This window comes from Halichoerus grypus, chromosome X (genome assembly GCF_964656455.1).
Source record: "Halichoerus grypus chromosome X, mHalGry1.hap1.1, whole genome shotgun sequence".
Taxonomy (NCBI): domain Eukaryota; kingdom Metazoa; phylum Chordata; class Mammalia; order Carnivora; family Phocidae; genus Halichoerus; species Halichoerus grypus.
Genome location: NC_135727.1, coordinates 86,916,003 through 86,941,673, shown reverse-complemented (window position 1 = coordinate 86,941,673; position 25,671 = coordinate 86,916,003). Strand labels below are relative to the sequence as shown.

Genomic DNA, 25,671 nt, shown 5'->3' with positions numbered 1-25,671 from the left:
ACTTCTCCGTTAAGGGTAGCAATACCAATAACCTTCCAGTGCTGAGGTAAGGATCATCAATTGCATTTGTAAAGCACCTAGGAGTACCCAGTACCACAAAGTCACGTGACACATATTAAACACACACTTAATAAATTTGCAATTAAATGTCTTATTCCACGAGTAACTACAACTGGCATAATAATTAAAAGCTTTGAAATAAAATGCCTTATATTTAATATACATAACTCCACAAAAGACTTATATCCAGAATATGTAAACAATTCAATAGAAAACAAGAATACAAGACTTGGACTCGTCACAGGAGAATATCCAAATGGCCAATAAAGACAGGGACATATTAACCACAATGCAATACCACTACAAATCCATTAGATCAGCTAAAATGAAAAATGAGAAAAATACCAAGTGTTAGCAAGGAGGTGAAACAACCTGAACTCCCATATGCTGTGCTTGGTGATAATATAAATTGACACAACCAATCTGGAAGACTTTTGCCACCATTTGCTAAAGCTGAAGACACTAGCAATTCTATTCCTAGGCATATACCACCTAACAGAAACACTTATAACAGTTGATCCTTGAACAACACGGGTTTGAACTGTGTGGGCCCACTTATACGCAGATTTTTTTTGATAAAGTACCATACTGTAAATATATTTTCTCCTTATGATTTTCTTAATCACATTTTCTTTTCTCTAATACATATAACCATACAAAGTATGTGTTAATTGACTGTTTAGGATATTGGTAAGGCTTCTGGTCAACAGGAAGCTACCAGTGAAGTTTTTGGGGAGTCAAAAGTTATATGCAGATTTTCAATTGCATACATGGAGGGGGGAAGGGGATGGGGTGTCGGCAACCTTAACACCCCGTGTTGTTCAAGGGTCAACTGTATATGCTCACCAAGACATGTATAAGAATGGACTGTAGCAACACTACTTTAATACCTGTAAATGGAAAACTATCCAATAATCTATCAGCACTAGCATGGATAAGACTGTGTTACATTCACACAGTGGAACTCTATACAGCAAATAAAACTACAACCGCACAGGAAAATGAATCTTGCAAACATCTTAAACAAAAGAATCCAGACACAAAGGAGTATGTACTATAAGATTCCATTTATATAGAGTGCAAAACTAATCTATGGCAATAGAACTCAAGATAATGGTGACCTTATGGAAGCTTAAAGGGGAGGGGAAGATGTACAAAGGCATGAAGGGGTAAGCTTTTATGGAATTTGTAACATTTTAATTTGGGTAATGGTCACCCAAGAAAAACTGATGAATTATTCAGGAATTGTGTATTTTTGTATGTATTTTAAAAACTTGGATTACAGTCACAATAGCTTAAAAAATGGTAGCTGCTTTCTTATTCTTTGCCTGCAACATTATTGTCCCCACTCCACTCTCAGACCCTTTACTGCTTACTAACCATAAAATTACAATGTGACCCCCCCACAAAACAAGGTCCACTTTATGAAAAATACAAAACAAAACAAAACCTCCCTGGGCACCCCTCTTACATATATAGGAACATGATCCAGTTTCTTAAAGTGTCCTCTCACTTGAAAAATCTAACTTAAAGATAATTCCCTATCAGGACATATAAAGTATGACTTCATTCTTTCTCATAGCTCTGATAGACATTTAGGCTTTCCTTATATTCCACATTACAAATACTATTAACCACATCAGTTGTCTCTGCACGGGTGTGAGTATATCTGGAAGATAAACACCCATATTCTTGTGTATTTGGCTTATTCTACTGTCCCCTAGACACCCTTATGCAGACAAACCACAGATACTTTTCAAATTCTACCTTCACTCTTCAAACCATTTCTTCTTCTAACATAAAAGGAATAGAAAACCCACACAACAACGAGTCCTTGATTTTGTCTTCGTCTGCCAATTCTTGTCTATTTCTACCTTTAAAACATCTCCTCAACTCACCCATTTTTTCCTGCAACTTCACCAAGATCCTGTATTACCTAGATTGCTATCTAGATCAGATTCTTAATTGGTTTGACTCCAAACCTTGCCTTTTGCAGTCGCCACACTGCAGACCAAGTGGTTTTCTACGAAACAAATAACAAATGGCACCAACTCACTCCCTGTAATGAGCCTGATAGCACACCACTGGAAAACGCCTAGCTTCTTCAATGTTATTGCAAGAGGCCTCTGCCTTGCAACACTGGGCTAGCATGCATAGGTTCCTAGCAAAGTGTCTGACACATTTGTATCCAAATGATGACAGTATAAAATCTTAGGCAGGTTGGAAATATTACCTCTTTGATCAGCTCAGACTGGCCCACAGTGTAGCTGTAGTTGGCAATCAGGGTAGCAATACCAACATAGGACCTCACCAACTCTGCCAGAAGACGAAGAATAGTGGAGGTGGGCATTAAAGGTTTGCTGCCCTTGCCTTTCTGCTTGCCTTCCTCAGAGGCCCGGTCCCCTTCTTTCTCTTTCTTCCCATCCCGAGACTCCTCTGGAGTTGATGCTGTTGAGAAAGAGCCAAACTCTGGTTTAATTTCATACTGAAATATTGGCAAACATCAAGCCTCATGTGCAAAGAGAATATTACTTCTCCACTTTAGGACACTGGTACAAACTGAATGTCCTCATCACAATGCAGTGGAAGGACAGAGAGCTAGGATGACAGGTCTCAGACATAATATGTAGATATAGTACAGCAGGGAGGCTATGTTCACGTATCTTCTGTCACTCCCCTTCTTTTACACATAATTTTATGCTCCAGAAATACTGTACTAATAGCTCTCCAAAGATGCCTTATGCACCCTTTTACCTTTTCCTTCCCACATGTCTCCCTGGCACATATTTACTTATCTAGCTTAGCTCAAAAGCTGATCTCCTCTATGAATGCTTTCCTGTCTCATCCAGGAATACTGAGATGCTATTATATCACGTGCCCTCTATACTTTATCCCAGCATGCCTCCATTCCAGCAGTTGTATCAAGTACAATTGTCTCCTTGCTTAGATCTCAAAGATCTTCCCTATCCAAGAAGCAGCAGCTCTTGGAAGCTTCCACATGACATTTCTCTAATTGTTGGCTAAGCAGCCAACGGGCTCTGATGACACTGCTAGAAGGCAAGAATCCACCACACAAACCTTAGAGCTAGAACTGTGTCACTGGCACCAAAGCTCTATAAACCAGCATGAAAGCCAACAAAATATATGGGGTGGTTTAAAGAGTAGATCTGAAGGATCTTACCATAGAAACCATTACTTGGTTAAGTCACAGTTTTATTAATTTTAGCATATAGAAACCCTTTATTTACAGAACACTGAGCTCACTCTTGAGAAAAGTTCACTTGGACAAGTAAATGCGAAAATTATGCCTACATTCCCATACCCCCTTGCCCAGGATACCCAGTTTCTTTGTCCTCTCGAGAAATAAGAATGAGAGAGAGAAAGTAAACCATTACCTTCTCCTTGGGATGTCCCAGATGTGGAAGTCTCAGTGGAGGCACCATCTGCAGCAAAGACCTGACTCTATGGAAGAAGAATACTCCTGAGCCATTATTAATTTCAAAGACAGTTGTCCCTAAATGGTAGGATCCCTTCCCAGGGTACTCATTGTGAATGCTACAGATTCTCTTTGGCTGATCTTTTAATCACCTTTACCTGCTATATACTATAATCTGTGGGAAGCCATCATTATAAACAGTGACTGGGAGAATGGGGAGCAGGGGCAGAGGAAAATGAGAATGAAAAATGAATTTAAGGAAATGTTTCCAATCCAAACAGAGAAAAATCCCAGGGACACCTTAAATTTATCTTCATTTACAGGCCACAGATAATTTACAGGTACATCAAAATTAATACCTTTGAAATTTCTGTAGCATAACCCTAAATATGGAGAGAACATATAGGTATCGGAAAGGGAAAAGGAAACAGGAGGTTGGAATTGACTTACATTAATGGAAAAACCTGACTGTGTATCAAAGTCACTGCTCTGACGAGTAAGTGACCGGTACTGCTGGTATACATCATCCCCCATGTCTTGTAGGAGTTGGCCAACCTCTTGGGTCATACCCCCAGGTTTAGGGTCAGATTTCTCTGCTAGAAAAACAAACAAACAAAAACAAAACTCATTTGTAACTGTGCAATGTTAATGCCTATTTGGCAGCTTGGTCAAGTTCACTCCAACTTACTATGACTATTTATATAGTGATATTGCCAGGCTTTCACTTAAGAGGAGAAATGTAGTATAACCAAGAGAGCATGGTTGAAAGGCTCATTCTTTCACTAGTTTTGTGACCACAGGCAATTTACTTTCCTCAGCTGTCACTACTAAGCTTAAATGAACATAGCTGGTATTACGCCTAATGCAACGGAGATCAATAAATGGCTGCCCTAGCTATAATTATTTTTTGGGGTGGGGGAGGATACATGAGGTGGAATAAAGGTTCTATGGTTGTAGAAGAAGCAAGGAGCTATGGATCAGAGTGCTGAATGGATGAAAAGCACCAAAGACTCAGATTTTCTTGACTTAGTAAAGACTATATTCATCAATTTTTGGCAATTCTGTGGGACCTATCAAATAAATATGTCCCAAATAAAATCCAGAAGGATATGACGGGAATGAAAGCTAGGTTCCAAGTAATTCATTCATGACTTTCCCAGTACTTACAAGCAGCACCTTAGCTAGGAATAAAGGTGGATTGGGATGGTGCTCTCAAAGGTCAGAAAGCCTAACCACACCTTCTAATACTGATTCCAGTTTTTTGGGAGATAAAGATGTTTTTGTTTCTGAGAATGAAAACATTAGAGACTTCTTGGTATTTAATTTTCTGCCTACAAGATATTATCTCCTCTTTAATCTTTGTTTATTCTTCCCTCTGTAAGGGATGGACTCTCATTATGTCAGCATTCTCCTCATCCCTATCATTTAAAACTTATTTCAGAAACCACTTGTTCTAAGAAACTTTCCTACAGGTCGCAACCCCCACCAGGTCAGGTGCCTTGCTCTACGACTCACCACTATTTCGCCATCTGTCATAATGTATGACCACTAGTTTTTTCAGAAAAGGGCATCATATGTCTTACTCATCTTGATTCCCAGTACATGGACACATAGTGAGTGCTCACTAAGACTGGTTGGTTGAAAGATCCTGGCAAAGTGCCCAGGCTCCTGAGGTACATTAGCTACGTACCTTCCTCTGGAGCATGGTATGCAGCCAGGGCATTCAGCATATCATAGATCACTTCCTTGATAGTATCAGGAATGACAGGCAGAGGCGAGGGCTTCAAAGGGGTTGTCTTCACCAGCTGTACAGCATTAGGACCTTTAATTCTAAGGTTCTCAAATTCATCATCGGAAGCTAAGCCAAAGTGAGACACAGAAAAATCAGTCAATGGTGAACCAGTACCTACACTTGGTTACTGATAAAGACTCAGAAGGGGGCTCGTATAAACATTGTGTAAGCTTGGGACAGAAGGCCATTTATGGTGTTTAAGTAGCCTACTAGAAAATCTGGCTTTTACTTTCCCTAAATCCCACAGGACTTATTAGAGCAGTACCAAATAGTAAAAATAATATAGGCAAAAAAGAGTATATGGGGCACCTAGGTGGCTCAGTTGGTTAAGTGCCCGACTCTCTTGATTTCAGCTCAGGTCATCTCAGGGTCATGAGATAGAACCTTGAATCAGGCTCCACGCTCAGCGGGGAGTCTGCTTCTCCTTCCCCCCCATGCACACAAATAAATAAATATATCTAAAAAAAAAAAAAAAGAGTACAGTCTTTGCAGTTGGGGAGACTTGGTTTTGAAATCCAGTTCTGTTACAGGATAATGACCAAATTACTTAAATAAACCTTAATTTTATTTTTTTCATTCCTAAAATTTGAGGATTAAATGAGATCACACATGAGATCTGCCCAGCACAGAGCCAGGCACATATCTGAGGCTCCCAAGATAATGAGTCCCCCTTCCCAACCTACCTTTTATTTTAAAAAGAAAACCCATAACCCTACAGAAAAGTTTAAAGGTTAGTATAATTAACACCCATGTACTTTTCATCTAGAATCACCATTTGTCTACCCATAAATTTATCTACCTGCACTTAAGATCAAAGATATTTTTCTACATAACCACAATACCATCATAACACCCAAGACATATTTAACAAAGATATAATTATCTGACTATATATAGTCAGTATTCAAATTTCTCCAAATCTCTTTATCTGGGTCCAGAATCCCATCAAGGTTGATAGTTCTTTCTAGTTTCCTTTTAAAACCTAGGAGAACCTTGCATTTTTCCCCCTTTATAACAATATTTTTGAATAGTCTAGGTTGGCTGTCTTACAGAATATCTCACAATTTGCATTTGTTTCCTCATAATTAAATATAGGCCAGACATTTTGAGTAAGAACACATTGATGATACTGTGTACTCCCTACTGCATCAGGTGGAGTCATCACATGTCCACTTGTCCCTCAATTACCACTCTATCTGTAAACCATTCACACTGTATATAAGCTCTGCTGTCACACCAAAACAAATTCTTTGAAGGTAAGGACTAGACTGAATGAGTCCTTGGTATCTCTGGCAGGGATTACCACAGGGCAAGTAAGAAGCTACTGAGTACTTCTGAATTGGCCCACATGACCAACTAGTCAATGTCCCAACACTTGCCTAAGGAGGCTTTCCAAGTTATAGATCTCCTCAAAGAAAATCTCTGGGGTTATACTAGGCCATAGACTTCAATGTCTCAAAGGCCCAGGAGAAGGGGAAACTCACCAGTTCCTGAGCCTCGAGGGGCAGGAAGGGCAATGCGGATACAGCAGTTGGCTACTTCTGTGAAAATGTCTGGATTGCGGCATGCAGCTGGCCCAAGGACACGAAGGATGTAGTTGATCTCCCGAGAACCAAGGCTGCCGGATACAACACCAGAGGTCGTGCTACCAGCTCCACTTGTAGCTGCTGAGCGAACCACCTAGTAAAGAGAGGAAGAAACACTGCTGATTAAAGGCCACTTTCCAAAAATACAATTGCATTCAAGGAAGAGTTACCAAGGATTAAAATACTATCCAACTCTGCCTCCAGACAGTGGATAACAGCTTTAGATTTTTGAGAAAAGATGCACTTGGTCTTTTAAGTCCCATTCCTTCCTGATTATAAAAAAAGTTACAGCATTCGGCATATCCCAAAACTATCAATTATTACACCAGATGGCATGTGATCTTCATAAAAATTGGGAAATGTATCTAGACCACTGATCATCCATCTAAATTATAGCTCTCACATATAAGTGCCAGCTCCTAGCCTTCCCAAATGCTGTCCCAATTTTAAGCCAGAATGGTTCAAACTCTAAAAATATGCAATACGGTATCTTGGTGCTTAAGAACAAAATTAAACGTTTTCTTTATGCCTCAAAGTCAATTATCAGTCTCAGATAGCCACAGGAAATATCAAACTATTTACAAACTATTGCTCTGATACTACAGGGCTTACACATAATTATGCTTTTGGTCTTCTCATAAAAGGACGGATCAATCAATAGAAAATACAGGAAAGAATAAAGAAAATAACTCCACTGTATTTTCCATTATTTATTCCTTTGTGAGCTATGTTCACAAAGACAAACATCTTTTGGAATCTTAACGCTTTTCTTACCAAATCAGTCATGCTCTTTAGTTTAATGTATTAACCCCTTTATCTTGCCTGTAAGGCTACAATTATAAACTCTCATTTTTTAACAGAGAAGTATAATTTCACTATAAAGAATGTGCTATAATTTATCCAGTCCTCTGCTGGACATTTGATCTCATTTCTTGTTATTACAACCAATTCTACAGTGAACATTCTATATGTGCCTCGACATACTTGACTTCCAATTATCAAGTAAATTCTTAGCCATAGAATTTCTAGGTCAAAAGATATCTTAAACTGACAGTACCAAATTGCCCTCCAATGTGGCTGCACCAATTTCCACTCCTACCAAAAGTAAGAGTATGCCTGGTTGTCCACACCTGTACCTGCAATGGATATTATCAAGCATTTACATTTTGCCAACTTGATACGTTAAAACTGCCACTGATCTTCCTTTGCTCCCCATACCCCCAAATACAATTAAGCTTAGAAAGTTCTTTTTTTTAAAGATTTTATTTATTTGACAGACAGAGACACAGCGAGAGTGGGAACACTAGCAGGGTGGGTAGGAGAGGGAGAAGCAGGCTTCCCGCGGAGCAGGCAGCCCGATGCGGGGCTCGATCCCAGGACCCGGGGATCATGACCTGAGCCGAAGGCAGAGACGCTTAATGACCGAGTCACCCAGGCGCCCCAGAAAGTCCTCTCATCCTGAACCTGTATTTTATTACCTAGCATTTTTTAAGTTGTATAAACTTTAAATAATTCAAGTATTTTGTTTTTAAGTCAGAATTCTGTCTGTATATAGTTGTTTCTTCCCTATTGGGCTGTCTCTTGCCCTTGGAATAATGTATATGCAGCTTTTAATAGCACTCCTTCTTTTGATTTTGCTCATGTCAGATGAAATCAAAAAGGCTGGGTAAAGAACTGAAGAATGTGAGATGTATACTCACACACGTGGAAGTATAAAGTGGTACCCCCTTTCTGGCAAGCAAGTTAAAAAATACTTGTACATTTTGATCCAATTTCTAAGAATCTCTAAGAAAAACAAATCTTAAATGTGACAAAGCTATGCACAAAGATGCATATTGCAACATTACTTATAAATGTGGGAAACAATGTCCCAAAAGAGAAAAATGGAAGTCCAATAATATTCACATGATGACTGCTGACAAAGAATTAGGAGGAGGAAATAAGACATTTGTCTCCCCTACTCCTCCCTCTGATGTCTTAATGTTGATGTTAAAAACATTTTCATTTTTTCTAATTGCTATGTCATTTCTTCCACTGCTTTATGTTTCCTAAAATGAACATACATGCCTGTTTTCCAATCTGCACAATTGGTATCTGTAAAGAGCTTATTAAAGTGTCCGGTATATCATAAATATTTCCAAAACTTTACTACTTTTACAACCCCAAAATACAATGTTTGGAAAATAGGCTCATGGGTGAACACATGAGAAATACTCCTATAAAGTAATTAAGACGTGAACTTGGCAGAAGGTATCCCAGTTCCTCATTAACAGTTTTTGCTTCAAGAAACCCATATATATTGCCAAAGAGGACTTTATAGCTAAGATTTATTACTATAGTAAATTTAAGAATAGAAAATCTTATGTTCTACTTTTTAAAAAAATGTCATCCAATGGGACAATCTACCTTACCTAAGCAAGCACCTGATCACATAGTTGGTAAAGTTTGCCAGACAAAGCATATAGTCTATATATCTAGCTAGCTACACACACACACACACACACACACACACACACATACATACACACACCTTATGAAGAACCAGAAGTGCAGCTGTTCTGAGACCAAGGAGAACAAAGGTATGATATAAAGCTAAACCAGCTTCTGACACCACAAAGACTTACCTTTTCCATGGTATGACGGAGGGTGCAGGGGTCCTCGATGATGTGTCTTAAGAGAAGGGTGACCAGGGGAGTAAACCCATTGAAGCCTGAGCTCTGGGTCAAATTCAAGATCATACGGGTACTCTTCAGCTCTGCAAACATCATGGCGTATTTGTGGTCTCGGGTGAGCCTCAGGCAGAGGCGAAGGGTGGCATGCAAAGTGTCTGGGTCCACAGGGACTCCTAGCATGCTCACGCAGGCCCGGATTAAAACAGTCACCATATCCTCTGTCAGGCCCTGGATCAGGATCTCCCCAACTTTTGTTTCTTCCAGGCTCGTCTCCTTTTCAGTATTTGTACTCTCTAGGGCCAAAGGAGTATCTACAAATAAGAAAGTAAGAGTTCAGACAGTTTAACTTGACATTTCTTCCCACATCTCTCCCTCATAGCCAGGTCAAGCACCTGGGTCCTATTAAGAGAGACATACAAAACATCAATTCCAAGACCAGATGAAAGGGCATTTAAAAAGGACTGCTGATCTTTAAGTCACCAAGCAATCTGATGGATAAGAAAATCACTCTTGATGAAGTTGTCCAAAATTTAAACCATAAAGGTACATTAAGCTTTATGTAACACACCTTGAAAGATTCAAAACTAAAAGTCTATACCATTGGCTTTATTTTCTTTACGTTTGATATCCATTTCTTTGCTTTCTTCCAGTGTCTTCTCTAGCTCCTGTCCATTGCTATTTTTCGAGTTTTTATTCAGCCGTGGTACCCTCAGGAGAGTCAACATCACAGGGCGCCGGTTCCCTGTTTCTTCATTAACCTAGAAATTCAAGAAGACAAAAAAAATCTCTACAAAGAAAAGAAACTGTAAGAAGGGTTGGAACTCCCAGGCAAAATCCTGTAATAGGAAGGAACCCTGACAATTTATCCCATCCCTATCATTTATAGAGAGAAAGCCTAAAGTCCCCAGAAGGAAAGTAGCATACATAAGGCCCTATAACAAACTGGAAACTTTCCAATAGAGCAGATACCATCTCTAACACTTAAAATCATTTCTGGGTGGGACAGTATCAAATTGCCACAGACTGACTCATGGTCTCACTAATGACTTTAGGAAGACACTGTTCTCTGTAAATTATACCCAATTTAGTAGTGGTAATAGCGCTTCTTAGAACATGTGAGGACTGCTGGTTCAGGAAGAAGCAAACCAAAAGGCACACCCAGTACCTTCCTCTCTTCAATAAAGTTTATGGCACTGAGTGAGCATGTACCTGCACCATTGTAGTGAACTGGACAGTGTATCTTCTTCGGCCTGCAGTGAAACGCACACTTGTCTCTCCAGATTTCCAGGCAGAATCAATAGTGCTGTTGTTGCTTGCACTGTAACTACACCAACGCCCAGAGCGGTCATCAAACCAGCGCCAGTTGTTGTTGTTGGACTGTAGATACTAAACATAAGAACACAAAGTTTCTTTGTATTTCCTACAAGGTTGGTTTTGAGAAGAAATAGTAACTTCATCTGTTCACTGCTAAAGCTAACCCAGGAAAAAGAAGTAACACTGAACATTTAATGAAATTTTGAGAGCCAAGAGAGAAATTTTTGTATGCATTAACTCTCAAGTTCCTGAGCCCCTCCATAGGTGCAAAACCCTCTACACCCTTGTCCTGCAATCCTCAGCTTTCCTTTTGTTTCCAACTGTTTTGTACAAATGGGAAACAATTTGGATGTGCAGGAACAAAATTTCTGTTTCTGAGAAGGCACTGAGATAATGTGGCATATATGATTTTCGTATAAAGAGCCACTTGGCTTGGGGCGCCTGGGTGGCTCAGTCGGTTAAGTGTCTGACTCCTGGTCTGCTTAAGAGTCTCTCTCTGCCCCTCACCCCTCCCTCTCTAAAATAAATAAATAAAATCTTAAAAAGAAAAAAAAAAAGGAGCATTTGCCTTTTGGAGGAATTGCTGCACACTCAGTCCTTCACATAAAAGCCACTCCCTCCTCTGGAGATAGCACACTCCTTTAACATTTACTTCCAGGTAAGTTCTTGGGCCCTTTCGCAAGCAGCTCCATAAAAAAGTAATTCCAACTCACCATTCAGAAGAGAAATCTAGAGTTACTAAGATTCCTCAAGAGATTTACGTCTTAATCAGGGAGCTTTCCCCTGATTTTTTACCACTCTCTCATATTCTCTTCTGGTCTATTCTTGCCCTGAGAAGCTTAGCAGTTTTATCAACCATATTATTACATACCTTAGTCATTTGGGCTCTTCTTTTAGAGGAAATGGCTGTCTTTTCATAGAAATCTATCAGGAGCAACACTGGGGTGATCCACCTAAAAAAGAAATGATTTACTCTGGGAAAGCCAGAAACTTGCACAATATGGGAAAACTTACCTTGATTTCATTAGGCACCTCAACTATTTTCAAACCACAAAAGGTACCCAAGATTTGCCCCATACATGGTCCAGAAAAGTGCCTGATTCAGGCCCTACACTTCATGGCCCAAGTCTAAGGGGAACAGAAGTGAAACCAGGTGAGATAAAAGTCACTCACTTTGGGGTCTGGACCTCCTTTTGCTCCTTGGCGGCCTGTAGGCAGGGCTGAACTACTTCCAAGAGTTTGATTAGGACATTAAGGATGCCACTTGATTCAACGACCCAGGCACAAGGTAGCTTCAACTCCTAAATGATCAAAGAAAAAACATAAATACCAACCTCTACTCAGTATTAAGGATTAGCACAATATAGGAGAACACAGAGGTGAACACTAAGAGAACTGGTTGAATTCAAATTCCACCTCCGCCACCTACCAGCTGTGTGATCTGAGATGAGTTACTTAAATTCTCTAGGCCTTGGGTGTCTATACCCCCAGGGGTCACAGGAAATAATTATTTCTACCTCCAATGTTAATTGTGGTGATTAAATGAAGTGTGTGTGTACGTTTGCTCACTCTAATGCCCAACACAGTGCCTGGCACATTAGTATATACTTAATACGGAAGCTGTTATTAATACCATTAATATCATTAAGGACCGTCATCTAGGCTACACAGTCTTAATTATGTTGAAGTTGAAAAGCTTCTGATTTTCAGAGAACCTTTACATTCTTTCCAGGAAGATGGAATAATTAAACATAGCAATGATTAGTAGTTCCCCTATAGGGTCTACACTAAAGTAGTTCCTTTACAGGGGCTGCACTAGAAGTAATTTAAATGTCCAACAACAGGCAATTACTTAAATAAACTAGTAGATATCCAAAAGATGGAATGTACACATAACTTGGGAAAATATTCATAATATAATATAATACTGAGAATACGGGATACAAAAGTTTCTTAACAGTCTGATCCTAATTGTTTAAATGCATAGGAAAAAGACTAGAAAAAAATATAAGGCAGGTCCTTTGATTTTTAAAAGGGAGGGGATTCATGAGTGATTTCTCTCCATATTATGTTACTGAGGACCCCGTTCCCATAAGTATCCATTCACAAGTGCTATAGTAAGAATTACCACTTCCATCAAAAAGGAAAGTCAAGACTGTAAACACACAATTGACATATATTGGACTTAATCTCTTCAGCTGTTGTAAAGGATTTACTCCATTAAGTTCAGGTTTTACTATTAAACATGAGCAACAAATGAAGAGTCACTTGTTCAAGGTCAGTTGCCTCCTAATTCCTGAATTGGTTGGAACAAGAACATGTCCTGGCCAAACCACTTTCTTGCCTAAAATAATCTGCTGACTGACCAGGTATGAAGGAAGAATCAGATTCTCTAATGCCTATTATCCAATTTCCACATTCCCCATCTCACTCTTTGGCTGCCAGTTAGGTTTCTTCAGAGATGCCCAAATTATTCCACAACTATACTATGATGGTCATTCTAAAAACCTTTTAACTACCACCCCCCAAATCCTCTACAACACAATTCAATTAATTAACACTTGTTCTGAGAAGCTTTTTCCTCATTATCCAGAAGTGATGCATTAGCCCTTCTCCTGAACTCAGAGAAAATTCTTTGTTATTTATGTGGCATAAAACATTGCATTTTGTACTTAATTACATGTCTTACAGCCTATCAGAAACTGTGAGCTCATGGAATGCAGAGATCATGCCTTATATTTCTATTTTCTTCAAGGTCTCAAATGGTAGGTATTTGATAATTCTTCAGTGATGAATCATAGGAACCAAAAAATCTAAATCTTACCTCAAAAAGCAGTGTTAAAAGCAAGATTCTAGTAGCCAAATTGGAAGCTTGGGGCAGGGTGGCCATCTGACTGATCCACTCTGACACAGTTTTTGTGTCACTTGTTGTCAGGGGAAGAGCAGCTTTGATCAATACATCAGCAGCTTCCCATACCTACAAAAGCAGAGAAGTGACCAAGTCAGGTAACTGTAGATAGAGTATGATAAGGTTTGTCAAAACATTCTCAACCTTGTAAAATACTCCCTCTATCCCTAACACGTTTGCTGAAGGAGGGTAAGTAAATAGTAAAACATTTACTATAGGGATTTAGTGCCTGCATCAAAAGATGTATGCTATGAAAGGAGCACCTCTAAAAGATTATTTTCCTAGGCTAGATTACAAGAAGCTAAGAAGCTAGTAAGTTAAAGGAAATTAGTATTTAAACAATTTCTAGGGAAAATAAATTCCAGTACATAGAGTCAACCCCACAAAGCTTCTACCAACTTACACTTCCATCAATAATCTTTTACTACATCTGCCTCAGAATTATTAAAAACAAACCAGAATGTCAGAAATGTTGGTCTTGCTTTAGTTTGCATGTTAAATTTCTTATAAACAATTGCTCTAAGTTTTTTTTTTTTTTTTAAAGATTTATTTATTTGACAGGAGAGAGAGAGTACAAGCAGGGGTAGGGGCAGGTAGAGGTAGAGGGAGAAGCAGGCTCCCCGCTCAGCAGGGAGCCCGATGTGGGGCTTGACCCCAGGACCCTGGGATCATGACCTGAGCCGAAGGCAGATGCTTAAGGACTGAGCCACCCAGGCGCCCCAAGTTTTAGTTTTCTTAAAATAATTTCTGTAAGCTCTTTATATAAAGATAACTAAACCTGGGTCTTATCTTGTGTAGAAAAAAAGGTTTATCCAGTTTGCCTTTTACTTTTGTAATATTTCCATATACTAAAGTTATGCTTCCATATATCACTTTGATTTCTTCCTCTGCTTCTTGCCTTTAAAAAATACGTAAAACAAGATTCCAATGATTTAAAACCATGAATAGTAGGGGCGCCTGGGTGGCTCAGTCTGTTAAGCATCTCACTCTTAATGTTGGCTCAGGTCGTGATCTCAGGGTCCTGAGACTGAGTCCTGCTTTGGGCTCCATGCTCAGCTCGGAGTCCACTTTAGATTCTCTCTCTCCTTCTCCCTCTGCCCCTCCTCCTGCTTATACGCGCTCTAAGTAAAAATCTTAAAAGAAAAAAAAACCCATGAATAGTAAAAAAAAGTAGTAATGTATACAATTAGTATACATTAATTTCAGAATGAGGAAAACACTGTTTAAAAAAAGATAAATAGGGCGCCTGGGTGGCTCAGTTGGTTAAGCATCTGCCTTCGGCTCAGGTCATGATCTCAGGGTCCTGGGATCGAGCTCTGCATCCGCCTCCCTGCTCAGCGGGGAGCCTGCTTCTCCCTCTGCCTCTGTCTCTCCCCCCTACTTGTGTACTCACTCTCTCTGAAATAAATAAATAAAATCTTTAAAAAAAAAAAAAGATAAATACCAGGTCACAGCTATTCATTATGATGAGAACTTTTTTGTCCAAGTGGTTGTTACATAGGAGAGGGAAAATAAAACATTTATTCACTGTTAGTCCATGGGACCTAACTTGGCTCAAGTCACATTTGGGACATTTTAGATGAATTTCAGAAGAGATGCCTAGAAAAAGAGAGCTTTGTTTTTTCCTTTCAAAGACATTTTTTGCGAAGTAGTTTATTCACTTTTTTTTTTTTTTAAAGATTTTATTTATTTATTTGAGAGAATGAGGTAGAGCGAGCATTAGAGGGGGGAGGGTCAGAGGGAGAAGCAGACTCCCTGCTGAGCAGGGAGCCCGATGCGGGACTCGATCCCAGGACTCCAGGATCATGACCTGAGCCGAAGGCAGTCGCTTAACCAACTGAGCCACCCAGGCGCCCGTTTATTCACTTTTTGCACGGAGCACTCAAGAAAGAGTGAGACTACCAAATCTAAAGAATTCAAAGAGAATATATCCGTATCGGATTAAAAAAACCAAAAACCAAAAACTAAAAACCAACCCTCCCCGAAACAAAACGAAAAAAGGTTTCATTTTTTTTAATCAGAGTTTGATGATGACAGAAAAACACACTTTTTTGTTTTAACTTTAAAAAAAAAATTATGTTCAGTTAGCCAGCATGTAGTACATCATTAGTTTTTGATGTAGAGTTCAACAATTCATTAGTTGCATATAACACTCTCCTCTTCTGGGTCCTAGAGAACTTACCTGATTGACTACTTGCTTGAGAATCATATCTCGATAGTCAGCTCCATTACGTTTGATTGCGGTCATGATCAGATCACACACCCGGTACACTGTGTCCGGCAGCTCATCAAGAAGGTGAAAGCAGCCTGGCAACATGGTATCTGTGAATGTGTGGAGCTCATCTTGTTCCAATGGATCAGCATCCTGGAACTTCTCCAGACATTTAGCTTCTTCCTCTTCCTGCTTTTCCCGAGCTTTCCGTTCCTCCTCTTCCTTCCGACAAGCAACTTCCTGGAGGCAGGGAAGGAAGAATGATAGCATACGGGAGAGTTAAAGAAAAATAGGGAACACTCTAAGAATGTACTGGCCCTACCATACTGAATACCCACTACCTTCTCCTCAAGCAGGTGATAGGTTCTTCAGCGTGTGGTAATCATTCATGAGGGCAGCCTCAAAGGCTAAGGCAAGGCAGGAAAAAGCAGAGGAGGACGCTTCCAACCCCCAAAGTACTGCCAACTTATTTACAGCATCCTATATCACAGCCTCCCACAAAATCATTTGGAGACACTGTCCTGCATTCTCTGCCAATATTGTAAACTGAAGTAATTGTTACCTAAGAACAGACAGCCAAAATTGGCCTAATGAACACTACCAAGTACATTCTGGGTCTCTTATTTGACAGTAAAAGGTTCACATTTCATGGGCCTCACTTAAAGCTTCAGGTCAATTAAGTGTATTAGTGATGGCAAGGTTGGGATGAATGAATACTCCCATGTCGTTCTTTAGATATTAATTCCTCCAATTATTTTGCAGCAGTAGCAGAATGTTCATAAAAATACTAAGATTAATGTGTCAAGACCCTTTTGGGTGTCCTGTTTCCTAGTTACCTCAGGTGACTCTGCTCTTTGATCCATTGGGATATCCTGTCCTAGAGACATGGCAATTGCTCTCATCATCTGGTCCTCTTCGGACATACTCAGATCCTACAGAGAAACAACAGAAAGTCCAGCAACAAAGCACATACCAACTTATAAGGAATCAGACATCCTGTGCTCAAGCTTTAGAGGAGAAGGTGCTCTGAATGCTGCTAAGAGTCAAACCCACCTAGGCTTATCTGGTCACTACAATAACAGACAGGGAAAATCACAATGAAATTAAGCATAGGAAGGAGGCTTCAATGTGACCACTTATTCTGCAGCTCAGAAAGGGGAGTTTCTTCTATTGCTTTCTGACTGTGGATAACTTAAGAGTTCTTCTGGAAAAAAAAAAAAAGTCCAGTAATTTGCATGGCTGGGAGACAGGAAGCCTCTGCTCATTACATTCTAGAACTGAGAGTTATCACAAAATGAAAATACTGGCATGCAGATGTCTGAAAATGAAAAGCAGTTTTAGAAGGGAAGACCAATGATGGAAGTACAACAGAAGAAAAAACACATCAGCAGCCAAACCAATGTCTACAAAATTAGAGCCCCCTGAGCCAACTTACCCGAACAACTCCTCCCATGATTGGGGGAGGATGGGTTAGAAGGTACTCTGTGGCCTGCTCCATGGTGCTGGTGTTCAACAGGGCCTCCATAGCATGTTCCCTTGTGAAGCCCATGTCCATGAGCTACAGAAAGAATGCAGAATCTCAGAACCATAGTAAAAGAGAAATCCAAATTCATTTTAAAAAGGTAGAAACCCTTCCAAGATGGAAAGAAGTTTTTCTAACTTCATATGAACTGAGAACATTAATAAGCTCAGGGAATTAGGTAAATGAACAATCCTTTCCGTTTGGTGCTTCCACAGTATTCAAACAGAGCTACACATTGGGGCAGGAAGCCACGGTGATTCTCAATTCTGTCCTCTAAGAAAATGGGACTAGATGGTTATTAACATTAATAGGATTGTTCTAATTCAAAGACCGAGATTTACACATAGAAGTAAAAATTGGACCCCACTTTTCTGGAAAACAAACTGGCAACAGAACAAGAGCCTGAGAAGCTGACCTAGGAATTTTGTTGCTAGGAAATAATGAGATGTACAGAAAGATTTGTACAAAAGGAAACTACAGCACAGCTTTACAACATCAAGTAAGAAAACCAATATCCAGTAATAAAAGAATGACAAGAAGTTAAAAAAGCGTTTTCTTAATGACAGCACAATTCTACATATTGTATGTTAATTATGTAAAAATTAGGCATAAAACTAAGTGATGAAAAACTATCTTGTGTGTTGATGTTATAAATGACTTTAAAAATATCTTGTATTTCCAAATTTTCTTAAAGTGAGCATTTATTGCTTATAATAAAAATGTCGCATGAATATGTAGAAGACATATTTGAAGAGGACTCCAGACATAAAAAGAACATACATACACACACATAAATTCCCAGAGAAATACGCTAAATGCTCTGTGAGACTGAAAAGTCAGGATCATAAGTGCCTCCCCCCTCCACTTCTAGCCTCCGATTTTCAAAATGTGGTTTATGTATTTACTTAAAAACAACAAATAAGTTTTGTAGGTAAGGTTTCAGAGAGCTCTTGTTGGAGAATAAATTTGGGTCACGATACCCTTAACCATTCCCTCTATAGATAAATCAGTAAATAGCTGAGGATAGTTTACCTCCAAAGAACAAGGCAGCCACAGCCTACTGAGAATACTATAAAAGAGTTTTAATACTAAACAACATGTTTGGGAGGACACAAATCTTATACCAGTTAAGAGCACTGAAACTACACCTCAGCTTTCTCAGAAGAAAAAAGCAATGCTAAGAGGGAACAAATTTAAACCTATCTCCTGGCTAAGAGCACCAAGCACTTTGTGGCATGTAAACATAGAAAACTCACAACCCACTTAGTGGCATGTAAACTTAGAATATACTTGCGGGTTTGTGAGTTTTCTATTGGCAGCAAAGTCTGGGCCCTGGAGTGGGGAACCCAGGATCCTACCTGTTGCAGTTGCTGCTGGTTGACTTGAGGTTCTCGGCGAGAGCCACCTTCCTCTTGCCCTGTGTCCTCTTCTCCTCGAGATCCCTCCTTCTCTTTGCTCAGTCTCTCTCGAATCACAGGTTCTCCTCGGAGGATGTGGCATAGGATAGCCAGCATGGACTCAGCCATTCGCCCGCCATATACCTTCAGGGGTTTCCGATTCCACAGGTTCTTGATGCAAGTAAAGGCTGCCTAGAAGTCATTTGAAAAGCTGTGTGAAGATCATTTTATCTCAATTCAAAGCCACTGGAGGAATAAGTCAAAGACCTATCGGATAGTCTTTCCACGAAAGGTCAGTGCCAACAATAAAACCCTAGGTCAGTACTGAGGAGGCCTAAAGAACCACAGAGAAGGGGCATTTAACCCAACCTGAAATACCAATCTCAAATGTACAGTTAAAATATTTACACTACAGGAAATTCTCCAGTGGTCTCTATCCCGTTCTGTAAGGCAGCCCTATCTGGGAGTAGGATCCAATGGTTCTCCAACAATCAAGTTATTTCATTAAGGAGGACAAAAAAGAGGGAGAGCTACCTAGTCAGCATGAGAAATCCCTCTTGGTTTCAGAATGCTTAATACTCACTTTCTGAGTTACCACAAGGAAGCGGAGGGCACTGAATTGTGGAAAGTTCTGGACACCTCCAGGCAATTTGGCAGGCAGTGAATGTGGAGATTCAAGCACCGTGGTGGGATTCACCATCTTCTCCACTAGCATTAGCCAGGCATCTAGGAATTCTCCTGTGCCATCAGGTAAATCTGAATGCTCTAATCCCTCAGCAACAGGAACTTTGCCTCCCATGGACAGAGCCCAATTGAAAGTTCTAAAATTCAAATAAGAGAAAGTATGGAGATAAAATATTAGTATTTTAGATTGGGGCGGGGAGGGGGGCATTCAGAAGGTTCCCAGTATCTACATCAGCATTACATGTCCCTCCTCTTGGAGCTACGGCTGCTAATCTGTCCAACATCTGTACAACATTTTTTAGCTTTATCTTTTTTTGAGGGGAGGGTTTATTCCAGATTTTTTGGGGTATTACTGACATATAACAGATGTAAGTTTAAGGTATACAACGTGATGACTTGATACACATATAGAATGCAAAATTATTACCACTTTTAGCTTTCCTTTTTAAAGCCAAAATGAACAAACAGAAAAACCCAAAGTGGCTGTTGCCAGAGGGAGCACAGGGGAGTAGGGGGATGGTTGAAATAAGTAAAGGGGATTAAGAGGTACAACTTAGTTATAAAATAAACAAGTCACAGAAATGAAAAGTACAGCATAGGGAATAAAGATAATAATACTGTAGTAACTTTGTATGGTAACAGATGGTAACTACACTTATTGTGATGAGCACTGCATAATGTACAAAATTGTCAAATCACAATGTTGTACACCTGAAACAAGTATAACATTGTATGTTAACTACTTCAACAAAAAAAGTGAAACTCTGCTTAGAATCTTCAGATCAAGAGAAGCAGAAAAATTATCAGTCAGAGAAACAATAGAAAAGGGTAAGTCTATTAAAAAAATATGTATACCTGGCACTAAAAACCAGATGAGGAAAAGCAGAGACCCTTACAAACACCTCTAGGACAAGCTGAATCCCACCCTCCAAGGAAGACTGAGACAAATATGGCTAGTTCCCAGAATGTGAAAGGGTACAACTAACAGCTGCCTCTATGTATCCCACTACTACAGGATAGGTGATTTAGAAAGTTGTGTGCTGCTAAGGCACACAGAAAGACCAAACTCCAAGAAATGCTTCTCTGTGAAGCAACTTGATTCTTACTCAAAAAGAGCATTGTGGCCTCCAGAGCAGAGAAATTTCTGCAGCATGAGGTGGTAGGGATACTTCCTCTCATCAAACAGCATTGGGGATGTAAAACCAACTGAACAGATGAAGAATGTCAGCCTGAAAGAGGGGAAAAAGCAAAATTTTAGCCTTCTCTGAGGCAGTCACAGAAGCGGTGGGAATTCATGTAGCTGCCTAGAGTAAAATTTAACATTGCACTGAAGTGACTAAGAGACTGACTGGAATTCAGGTGGGTGGCTGGCTAGTCTGGTTATTAAAACTTCTAAGGCAAAAAAGGTGATAGTTCTCACCTACTAAAAAATACAAGGTTACTGAAATACAGTTTGATCATAAATACTTCAAAAATCTCTATATTCTAGACTAAGAAGAACCAAGACAAATACATTAAACTGCATGTAGGCTACACATCTAGAGTTAACAGGGAACCTTTCAAGTCCTCTAGTTTAGTGGCTCACTCTCCACTAAGTAGAAAAGGAACCAGTTAGATTCCATATCTCAAGTAGAACTCACCTGAAGCGGGGAGTAGGTGTATATGGTGGAGGTTGCCAAGACAAGCCCTTTGTGAGGAGCTTAGTGAGGGCTGAGGCTGTGGATCGAGCAGCAGGTGTTGGTGCTGTGGTGGTGCTGGCAGCATGATGGCTCCTTCTCTGGCGGACAGGAGACCCCACACAAAGTTTAACAAGGAGTCCAAAAAGCTCAGCGAGTGCTCGGCCTAATCTGGAGGATGCTGGAAACCAAGTCAGAATAAGGCATGAGAGTATGCTGAGAATGGTTTCATTATAACTGAATAACATTATTACCAATACATTTTTATGACTGACCACTTCCTCCCAACACCACCTGGGAAACACCTGGACTTGTTTCTACATAGGACAATCCAAAAAGGAAGTTCCACAGAGAATAAATGCCTCTTTTGAAGGCAGGAGACAGAGAAGTATACTGGCACTTGATATATAACAAATGTGAAAGACAAATAAGATAAACACACTGTTAAAGGAGGTATAGAGTTGAAACCACCTTTGTAGAAGCATCAATATGAACCAGTTAAATGAACAGAATCACTTAAAATGCCTACAGAACTTTAAAAATAGCAAAACTGTTAACCACTTAGACCAGGAAAGAACATCGTATATATTATCTCATCACAACATTAAATATACGATCCCCAAAGGAAAAAAGATCGCTAGGAAAAGCATAAAAATTTTATTAAGTGGCTTTCTTAATATTAATTATAGAGAGACTGCGCATGTGTACGCACGAGCAGGGGAGGGGCAGAGAGAGAGGGAGAATCCCAAGCAGGCTCTATGCCCAGCACAGAGCCTGATGTGGGGCTTGATCTTATGACCCGAGCTGAAATCAAAGGTCAGACCCTCAACCAACTGAGCCACCCAGGTGCCCCACCAAAGGCCATTTTCTGCTTGCTTTGGGGCAAAGCTCCAGATTCCCAGGAGTTAGGTCTTCACCTTCCTCTACATTAAGTTGTCGGAAAGTGGCAAAAGAAGACAAAGATCAGTGCACATCTTTAATGCAGTCTTATATCATGTTAATGTAGTCTCCGCAGAGCTGCCCAAATGACATTATTAAAACATGAATCAACCATGTCATTTGCCAGCTGTATTTAAGGGACAGAGAAAGGAAAAGGAGACTGGGTGGAGTAGCCAAACAGGTAAGAGGAAAGCAGGAGAGTTTAATACCACAGAAGCCAAGAAAAGAGCATTTTGAGGTGATGGGCCGACTATCATGTTGCAGACAAGTGAGAAGGGGACTGAAGAGTATCCAATAGACTTAGCAACAGGTCACTGGTGAGTCATTTCAGTGGAATGGTAAGAGCAGGAGCCATTTGCAGTAGTTGAAGAATGAGTAGCAAGGAAGGAATTAAAGATACTGCTTTCAGGAAGCACGTCTCTTATCCCTGTATCCCTAGAAGTTAGTACAGAGCCTGTCACATAGCAGATACCACCTGAAAATGAGCCACCCAAGTTTACAAGTTCTTTAAAGGAAACAACAGAACCATACCAACTGAATTTGTCTAAGAACTGGTTAAGGCTCTGAAAGCCAGAAAAGGGCATAGAATGAAGAAAATCACTCACCTGACAATAAAGGCTTGATCTGCTTGATTCTTGCAGCCATAGCAGGTGTGATTTTAGATTTGCCTTTAGAGTCTGAAGCAGTAGGTTCATCTGTCTCCATGGGAGCCAATGTGTCACCATCAAGTCCAATGCCTTCTAATAAGCCCTGGGTAGAAGCATCCATACTTGCAGCTGCTCCATCCTGTTCCCCATCTGTAGACATAAGAGGGGAGCAATAAGACCATGTTGAGTCATCACTTACCTGGTTCCCTGTCCTGAGAGTCACAAGAAAGAGCTACCTATGGTGCTTGTTACTCTTTAAAAATGTCCATAACTTCCTAAATCTGAAAAGGAAAAACAAAAACAAAACGTAACTACTGATATGCTCCTCTCCTTGGAGCCCTTCTAGGTAGCCAATACTGACATCTTCCAGCAGGAGCATATGAACTGTTTTAACCCAGGGCTACCCTGCAAAACCGTAGGCACTGTATGACATAGGGAGCACCATTCACATAGACTACAATGTGCGTGGTGTACCCTGCCCTCCAGCCAATGGGGTCAAGGTGAATATCCTTGAATATGGCTTGTCAATAAACTCAAATTAAACATCACAGATTGCCACTGGAGAAATATATTTTATGACATTTAAGATTTTTGTGTATGAATGTGAGATGTATCTTTTTTTTGGTGGAGATATGCATGCTCTTATAACTAATAATCAGATTTAGACAAACTTTTAATAAAACACATCACCAAGTTTTCTTTGTAATGTTCTAAAAAAGAACTAGGTGGAAATGGAATCATCTTTTTAAATGTGTGAAAGAAATTGCTGGAAAAAAATATATCCAGATTGTTAGGTGAAGCAATTCTTTGACACCGAATCTAATTTTATTCATACTTCTTAGTAAATTATTTATTCTTTCCTTGATTCAAATTTGGTTTATTTTGACTAAATATGAAGTTCTAATTTTTGGTTTGGCCCATTTTCTCCAAATTTAACTGGACCAAAGGTTTGTGTTTATTAATTCTCTCCGCTCTCCCATAATAACTAGCTGTCATATAAATCCTTTATCTGTTCCTTAAGCATTTCCCCTATGTTTAGTAACCTAAATACAATTTTTAAGCATATCCTATCAGTTTTTATACACAGAATTGTCTTGTTTCTTTAATAGTTTATTAAATTTATTTCTTCCTTGAGACAGAATATAAGGGGAAAAGTTTTTATTAATTTTAGGTTTGTTGCATTAGAGTCTGAAAATTGTGTATAGTTTCTGCTTACTGCAATTTGCAACTTTACTGTGATATAACACAAAAGCTATTTTCTAAAATATCACTGTACAGGGGTGCCTTGCTGGCTCAGCTGGAAGAGCCTGCGACTCTTGATCTTGGGGTCATTGAATCTGAGCCCCATGCTGGGTGTAGAAATTACTTAAATAAATTAAAAAAATTAAAAAAAACAAACCAAAACACTGTACAAGGAGAAGAAAGATGGCAGAGTAGGAGGACCCTGAGCTCACCCAGTCCTACATTTACAACTAGATATCATCCACATCCAAGTCATTAAACTGAAGAGCAATCCGAAGGCTGGCAGAACAAACTCCACAACTAAATATAGAGAAGCAGCTGCATCTGAAAGTTTAGGAAGGTCAGAAAGGCAGAAGGAGGCTGCCCACTGAAGGGAGGGAGCTGGGCACACAGCAAGGGCAGAGAAACGGGCACTTGCACTAAGAAGCTCAAACGGGGAGAGTAATCCCCATAATCTGGCTTTAAAAATCAGAGTGGCTGAATTCCGGGAGTTTGTAAAACCACTGGGACTTGGGAGTCTGGAGCTTTAAAAGTAAGACGACTCAGCACTGGGCCAACTATCACTGGGTCACCACCCTTAAAGAGACAGCAGTCTGTATGAAGAAGTAACATAAAAACGGCAGTTTAACACAATGCTGAGGGCAACCGAGAGACAGATCTGTTGATATTGATTTAGGAGCATGTTGGGGGATTTCTCTGAAAAGGAGAGAGCTGGTGGGAGCCATTCCCCACCCCACCTCCCTGCCCCCCAGCACTAACACAGAGCACCCTGCAGGAGGCGAGGCTGTACAGACAAGTGCTACCTAACTTGCTAGCAGTGCACCACAGCCATGAGGTCTCCTGAGGACTCACCTACTCAGGGCAAATTCTGTTAAATCCTCACATACCCCACCCAGGCATGCCCCTAGCTGCTTCAGTGTTTTGAGGAACCTGGCACAGGACTAGTGGTCCAGTGCACATTTTCCTAACACCACCTTCCAGCTTTCAAGTTCACCAGTGGACATGCCCCTCAGAGCTAGCCTGCCTAGGTCCCACTAACACTAGAGAGCAAGTACAGCTCACAAAAGGCAGAGAGTCCGTGCAAATGGCTGCAGAGACAGGAAAAGTAACTTAGACAAAACAGCAAGACATAAGCAAAATATACAGGATACTCTCCTGAAGTACCATGTTCTGGTGAACAGGGCACACTGCACTCCAGGGCATTCTAGGACTGCTTCTTCATAAAGTCACTACTTTTAAGAGCAGAAGACACAGCTGACTTTCTTAACACAGAGAGGCAGACAAAATAAAGAGACAGAGAAATTTATCCCAAATAAAAGAACAGCTAAGGCCATGGCCAAAAATCTAAGTGAAACAGATATAACATGCCTGATAGAGAATTTAAGGCAATGATCATGAGGATATTCACTGGACTTGAGAAAAGAGTGGAAGGCATGAGTGAGACCCTTAACACAGAGATAAGGAACAACACAGGAGAGATAAAGGGTTGAATAAATGAAATGAGAAACACGCTTGATGGAACAAACAACAGTATGGAAGAAGCAGAGGAACAAACTAGTGACCTAGAAGACGAGAGCAATGGAA

At 40.0% G+C, this 25,671-nt stretch overlaps 1 protein-coding gene across 14 annotated transcripts in view; it reads right to left on the bottom strand.

Moving 5' to 3' along the window:
- HUWE1 (HECT, UBA and WWE domain containing E3 ubiquitin protein ligase 1) overlaps positions 1-25,671 on the bottom strand; it is a 162,123-nt gene that overhangs the window by 32,468 nt on the left and 103,984 nt on the right. For all 14 annotated transcript variants that reach the window (XM_078065229.1, XM_078065238.1, XM_078065239.1 and 11 more), the window contains 19 exons: positions 22,804-22,995; positions 21,224-21,440; positions 20,690-20,812; positions 19,483-19,720; positions 18,861-19,091; positions 17,416-17,538; positions 16,817-16,912; positions 15,951-16,220; positions 13,685-13,837; positions 12,034-12,161; positions 11,732-11,813; positions 10,756-10,932; positions 10,145-10,304; positions 9,499-9,857; positions 6,773-6,968; positions 5,187-5,354; positions 3,947-4,092; positions 3,456-3,522; positions 2,294-2,508 (listed from right to left, as the gene is read on the bottom strand). In XM_078065229.1, coding sequence (XP_077921355.1) covers positions 2,294-2,508; positions 3,456-3,522; positions 3,947-4,092; positions 5,187-5,354; positions 6,773-6,968; positions 9,499-9,857; positions 10,145-10,304; positions 10,756-10,932; positions 11,732-11,813; positions 12,034-12,161; positions 13,685-13,837; positions 15,951-16,220; positions 16,817-16,912; positions 17,416-17,538; positions 18,861-19,091; positions 19,483-19,720; positions 20,690-20,812; positions 21,224-21,440; positions 22,804-22,995 — 3,341 coding nt within the window. The remainder of the gene's footprint in view (positions 1-2,293; positions 2,509-3,455; positions 3,523-3,946; positions 4,093-5,186; positions 5,355-6,772; positions 6,969-9,498; positions 9,858-10,144; positions 10,305-10,755; positions 10,933-11,731; positions 11,814-12,033; positions 12,162-13,684; positions 13,838-15,950; positions 16,221-16,816; positions 16,913-17,415; positions 17,539-18,860; positions 19,092-19,482; positions 19,721-20,689; positions 20,813-21,223; positions 21,441-22,803; positions 22,996-25,671) is intronic.